The 6,766-nt window shown below is 35.8% G+C and overlaps 1 protein-coding gene across 1 annotated transcript; it reads left to right on the top strand.

Moving 5' to 3' along the window:
• The first annotated feature begins 74 nt into the window (after nt 1-74).
• Nucleotides 75-6,270, top strand: fcf1 (FCF1 rRNA-processing protein). Its single transcript, XM_088925586.1, has 8 exons — nt 75-157; nt 709-776; nt 1,188-1,259; nt 2,039-2,187; nt 2,333-2,405; nt 3,720-3,807; nt 4,409-4,503; nt 5,549-6,270. The coding sequence occupies exons 1-8, from the start codon at nt 155-157 to the stop codon at nt 5,595-5,597; spliced, it is 597 nt and encodes a 198-aa protein (XP_088781712.1). The 5' UTR covers nt 75-154; the 3' UTR covers nt 5,598-6,270.
• The last annotated feature ends 496 nt before the right edge of the window (nt 6,271-6,766 follow it).

The raw sequence follows: 6,766 nt of genomic DNA, 5'->3' as shown, positions 1-6,766 counted from the left end.
AGAGTATTTACCTAAGCACCTCCGGAAGAGACGCAACGCACGTAGGAAACAAGGCGCAGAAAAATGACGTATAGACTGGGGCGATTGCTGGTGACGTTTCCAGAAACGAAGAAACACGAGGTTAGAGGAGGGAGGAAATAAATTGTTTTTAATCATGGTAAGTTATTTACAGTTTGCTGTGTAAATAGAAAACACAGGACTTATGTTGTAATTCATGCGTTTCTTGTCTTGAATTAAAGGTCAAAGTTGCCTATATGTGTTAAATCCTCATTTTTAAGTTGTAAAAATAACTCGACTTCGTACAAAAGTACAAATCAAGTCTTGTCTTTTTGTGTTAACGAAATCATGTAATATAATAGAATTATAGACTATACTTGCTATAATTATTGAAAAATCGTTTAAATGCATTGTTGCATAATTCTCATCGTTTATTATACTTCATTATTAATGTTTAATAATAATTTACTAAAAGTGGAATTTTAAACGTTTCGTTTATATTGAGCTTCTTGAGATCTTATTACCTGGTAAATAGAAGTGATTTCGATGTTGTGTTAGAGTTATTGCTAAACTGTACTCTTAGGAAAATCAAGTTTTTTAGGAAGTTATAGAGAATTGGGGCATTTCTTTGAAAACTTAGGATAAAAGTTAATTTTCTTTACGGTATCTATTTTTGTATTGTGAAAAAACATTATTTTTATCGATTTGTAGGGGAAACAGAAGAAAGCAAAGAAATATGCGGTGATGAAAAGGATGATAAGCTTGAAGGATCAAAGGCTGTAAGTTTGTGGTGGAATATTTATAGTCTATTTTAGGTAAATTATTCATATTAGAGTGAATTTATAAATACTGGAAATTCAGTCACATAAAGTGTAAGCTGAAGATGTAGACAAAGTCAGTTTCATCGAGAGGAATGAAATACGGCAGTTTAATATACTGTTGTAACTACTATGTGTCATTCTGTTCAAAATACTAATTCCGATTATGAAAGAAGTAGTACTTCGCATTATTTCTACAAAAGACTTAACTGGCAGTAAGTCTTAATAGGCCTACTGATAAACTAAATGTTATTTTAGGTCCAAAAAACACTCCATAATTAAAACATTCTCACCCGTACAAAAAGTATCTGTCACTTTGTACTTGAATTTAAAGACCAATATTGAGAAATCTCTGAATACATTCTTTTAAAGAAAACCAGAAGACCGAGCTAAAACACAACAGAAGAAGAAAGAAGACCCATCTGCAATAAAGGAAAGAGAAGTGTAAGTAAAATTCTAAAATAAGATGAAGATTAGATTTTATTGTGATTTAAATCACAGTCAGAAAACACCGAAGTGTTGACAGAAGTCAAGAATGTTTACTAAAAATGAAAAATATAAAAAATGCGGGAAGGAAAATGAGTATTACTTTTTAATGTCTCTGATTTACACTCGTGCTATGATCAGGGGTTCCCATAGTTTACTAACTAAATCAGTCTGTGGAAAGTAAATGCATTAATGTTTCTCCTTAATGAAACAGGTTCAAGTCAAACTGTGCAGTCTATAGGAAGATATCACTGTTCATTATAAAGTGCCCCAAAAAATCACATGTATATATTTTAAAAAGATGTATTCTATTTCATACTTAAATGTTGCTCAGGTTTCCTCCCACAGTCCAAATACTAGTAGGTTAATTGGCTTCTGGGAGAACTGTCCCTGCCGTGTGCGTGTTTGTGTCTGTGTGAGCCCTGTGATGGACTAACATCCCATCCAGGGTGTATCCTGCCTAGTGCCCGTTCCTTGCCAGGATAGACTGCAGCCGCCCCACAACCCAGAATTGGAAGAAGTGGTTAGAAAATGTATGGATGGATTTAAATAAATATAAAAATAATTTTGTTTAATAAACTGTTTTTAGCCTAGACACTTTACTTAACTGTTACTCTCTGCATCACAGAGCTCTGTATTGTTAGTGCATTCAGTCGACTCTGAACTATCACTGTATGGTTCAGCACACAAAGCAGCTTTGCTAACTTATATTATTTTCTTTGTCCATATTTCTACAGTACCAAGTATCCCTCCTGCCTTTTCTTTCAATACAACACACAGCTGGGTCCTCCTTACCACATCCTGGTGGACACTAATTTCATTAACTTCTCCATTAAAGCCAAACTTGACATTGTGCAATCGATGATGGATTGTTTGTATGCTAAATGTAAGTATCTCATTTAGAGAGCCTTATTAAGTTCAGTCGGATATCGAAGCAAAAACTGTATATTCCTGTTAATGCCATCTTTTTAATTTACATGACTTTTTCTGTTATAGGCCGATTGTGTTAATACTGTCTTTTTTGGGTGTAGGCATTCCCTGTGTCACTGATTGTGTGATAGCAGAGATTGAAAAACTGGGACAGAAGTACAGAGTTGCTCTCAGGTACTGTTTTCAGTAAAATTACTAAATGATCTTGTGAAAAAAATGCTTTACTCTTGGAAAGTTGGACAGCAGCCTGTACCTGCTTCATGGTTTTAGCTGTTTCTTCTTGTTGCTTATTGTCCAGTTCAGCAAAGTCTACTTGACCGACATACTGTGATTCTATCCTTTTGTTCAACATTTCGTAATGCTGCAACATACATGTTTGTGTGGATGTTTATTGAAGACTGAATATCATGGATGGTTCAGATAATCATTGGTTTGTGAGAAGTAATAAAAACACAGTTTTTTTATTCACTTTCTTACAAAGTTGCAAAACTGTTCACTGTATGGATGCTCTGTAACTGGCTTCCTATGAGGTTTCATGTTGATTTCAAAATCCTCTTGCTCTCCTATAAGTTTCTACATGGCTTGGCACTTTAGTACCTGTCTGACTTATTAAGATAAGATCACTTTATTGGCCATATACAATTTCTTGCATTAGGAATTCGTCTTTTCGCATACCCCAGCTTGCTCTCCATGAGACACACAGACACAGAAACAGGGAGAGAAGCTTGGGGTCAGAGCGCAGCGCCAGCCATTGTACAGCGCCTCTGGAGCAGCTGGGGTTAAGGGCCTTGCTCAGGGGTCCAACGGAGTCGGATTCCTCTGTCGGCCGCAGGATTTGAACCGGCAACCTTCCAGCCACAGGCGCAGATCCTGAGCCACAGAGCCTCCGCTCTGCCCCATTATCTTCCTACTCCCCACCATGCAAAATTCGTTTGTCTGATTCTGGTCTCCTGTTTGTCAATTAAGGTTGTTTCTGCTCTGTGGGTGATGGGGCCGTCTAATGTTATTTCTCAAAGCACTGGAATATCCCCAAGAATATCGGAGATGCACTTATCATGAGCGCGTTCAAATCTAGACTCAAAACCTTCTTCAGGAAGGCTTTTATTTAATTGCTGTCTGTGTCTGCTCCTCATATCTTCTGCAATTTTTTATCGCTTGTGTTTATGTGTGCTAATTTTATCTTCTGTCTTTATCTATTTTCTTTCATTTGTTTTCCTTGCAAAAAGCGCTTCGAGTAGTTACTTTTATTATTATATAATATATATAATACATTATATATTGTATTATAAAATGTAACTAATCCCGTAATAATAAATGTGCAAGATTTGAGTCTTGTTCCCAGTACTTTTACTGTGTGTTTAATGCTGTGGTGAAGACTGTGGTTATGACGTATTGTTATGGTGAAGGCCACGGTTAAGATGATATTCCCTCATGGTTAATGAGACCAGGGTTTGGATGAAGGCTAAAATTAGACATATTTCACTGCAGGATTGCCAAAGATCCTCGGTTTGAGAGGTTACCCTGTACACACAAAGGAACGTATGCTGATGACTGTTTGGTTCAGAGGGTCACACAGGTAAGCATGGACTATATCTTCTTGAACCCTGTTAATGATCTCTGAACAAGGTTTAGGTTTCGTCTTCCACAAAAATCAGTGTGCTCTCAGCTGAAGTCAGATTGTGTTTATTTACAAAATATAGGGATGAGAAACAGTTTCACAATTCTGTCTTTCACTTGAAGTATTAACGTCCAGTCATATTAATGGAACAATTTGTAAATTTGTTTTCCATTTCACTGTTTGTTTTCAGCTTTCTGCTTTCTAACTGTGGCACTGCTGCAAAGTGGGGGCCAGGGCGAACAAGATGATGTGTCTTGGTGTACTGATCTTAGTAATGACAAACTTGCACTTTTTTATTGTGAGAATTCTGTCCATCTCACTTCACCTGGAAAGAAGCTTTGGAAAGTGGTGTTTGTTTCTAAAGAGAACAATAAAATGTGGGCCAGTCCTGCTCACTGCTATATAACCCAGGTTTTTTTCTTTTTGGAAAGATCAATCAATACAATGGGATTGTTGAATTAATTATGGTGATTCAATTCCACTTGATAATTAACCCTTTCTGGGCAATTTTTTTTAAGATTGAACATTTTTTAAATCTTTAAAATAACTTTTTTCACAGCATAAGTGTTACATTGTTGCAACTGTGGACCGAGAATTGAAGAGGAGAATCAGAAAAATCCCAGGAGTCCCTATCATGTATATTTCTAAACATAGGTAAGAGTTTTCCTGACTATAGGAACTTCCTTCACATTTTTGGGCAGATTGTTAACTCTTTGTCTGTGACAAAGCTTAAATCACCCAGCTAATCTCTTAGCTAATCTCTTAGTTAATCTCTGATAAAAGAATGACTTTAATCAATTAATCTCTTAGAAATTGGAAACATTATAGCCAAAAGGCTCCAAAATATACCTGCCACTTTTCCACAGAATGTTCCAGGAGAGTTGTTTTGGTAGGGTTGATTCTTTAAGCTTTCCCAGCATTCTGGTTTGTTTCAATTCGGGAGTGTAATGGTGTTTATATGTGACAATGTGTTCAATAAATCGTTGGAACACGATCAAAATGGAAACTCCTACAAATGCTCTGTCCTTAGTAGACATGCTTGTGACTACTACAGTATGTCATAATCATTAATTCACCAATCAGAGAGTCAGGCGTTCCATTGTCTTATGTTTAAAGTTTGGAACTATCATGGCTTTTAATATCATTTTCCGTGCAGTAGTCTTGGAAATATCAAATACTGCAGACCTCTCATCAAATTGTACTTGAAATCTAAGAATTTAAGCAGGTTTCATATCAAAATCACAAAACTTGCATATATACCTATTATTACCATCTTATTGAAGTCCAGTTCAAGTTAAACCCTTTAATATAAATAAATTATTAATGTACCATGGGTGCATATATCCACCAAAATATTTGACTACGTTTATCTTGCTGTGCTCTGGGAACAACTTGATAAACTCTCACATTAAGTGCTATCTGATCATTTTCAGAATTGTCACATCATGTTACTTTTATGTCATTTAGTGTTGCTTTATGACAAACTTAAATCCAGCTTCTTTCTCAGTAAATGATGTCTTAAAGTTTAAGAACACCTGCTTCTGAAGCATTCGATTATAACAGCGTTGGAGCAGAAATCACTAATACCCACTGCTTTTTTCTCTTGAAGCTTTTAAATGGAAATCTGCAGTAGTAACTCACAGTGAGAGTGTTACATGATGTTGTTTTTTTAAGTAACGGTAATTTTTCTTTTATGTAGGTACAATATTGAAAGAATGCCTGATGACTATGGTGCTCCACGATTGTAGCTGTAAGTGTATGGAAGAATGCGGCCAGCTCAGACAGATGCTTCTTTTAGGATAGATGCCTTTTTTGCACGATGGACTACAAGTATCTAATTCAATACCACAGTCTAACTCCCCCAGTCTCTTGGATGTCAGGCTTCAATGAGGCTAATCAAGATCACTCACTGTAGAAGACTTCACTGTCATTTGGATGATTGGTTGCGAAACAAAACAGCATGTAATATATGAATTTAAATAAAAGAAAAAAAACTGTTGGTACTCTTGTGATTAAATTTATTTTTCGCTTTGATTTTTTTCTTTAAAGGCCTATCTAATGGCTGAATGTGTAAAAATTTGCCTCTAATAACAGCTTTGCTGTAGCATCCATACAAGGAAGAGAACAAGAGTTTATCTTGTTCATTATATTTTCATTGGAATTAATATTTCTTATTAGTAACTTTAAAATACTCTCTTTCCCTTTTTTGCAGTCTGTGCATGTGCTGCTGTACTATTTTTTTAGATTCGGCTAATGCTACCATTAACTGGTGCCTGAAATGGAGCACTGGATATCTAATGCTTACAGTAGTATTTTTACAACCAATAAACACTAGTATTTCATGATAAGATGCCTAATAAAAACTAGAGTTGTACTTTTCCATAATGAAATTGAAAATAAACAATTTCTGTTTATAATAGTAATGATGCCTCACTTTCTATGTTTCATGTGTGCTCTATTTAAAAAATGTTTTTTATGTGGCTTTTGACTACTATTTAGGAACACTAAGTTTGCAAATGAGAGGGGACCATTTGGTGCATCTTATTTGTTTTCCTATTGACAAACTGACCTGAAGTTCTCATCCAGCCTTTTCTTGGAATAATGAGGCATATCTGCTTCAACAACATGCCAGAGTCGAGCTGCCAGACTCCCACAGCTCTTTGTATAAAGGGTTCCAGTCCTTAGATTTAAAAGCACTTCCCACTTGTGTCCTCCGGTTCATGTTTCACTGTAGATTCCGAATGAGTCCATTGGGTTGACTTTGTCATTGCCTTTGAGCATTGTGAATACTTATTCAATCTCCATATCTGCAAGATTAAAAAAGGTATACTTGTGTTTACCTGTCAGTGTAAGGTATTCCTTTGACCCAGGGAATGTATCTGGGCTAACTTCAGGACAAGAGTATCTTTTATGTGAG

Source organism: Atractosteus spatula, chromosome 9 (assembly GCF_055471065.1).
Source record: "Atractosteus spatula isolate fAtrSpa1 chromosome 9, fAtrSpa1.hap1, whole genome shotgun sequence".
Lineage (NCBI taxonomy): Eukaryota > Metazoa > Chordata > Actinopteri > Semionotiformes > Lepisosteidae > Atractosteus > Atractosteus spatula.
The sequence above is the reverse complement of the archived record's forward strand: the minus strand, read 5'-3'. Positions and strand labels throughout refer to the sequence as shown.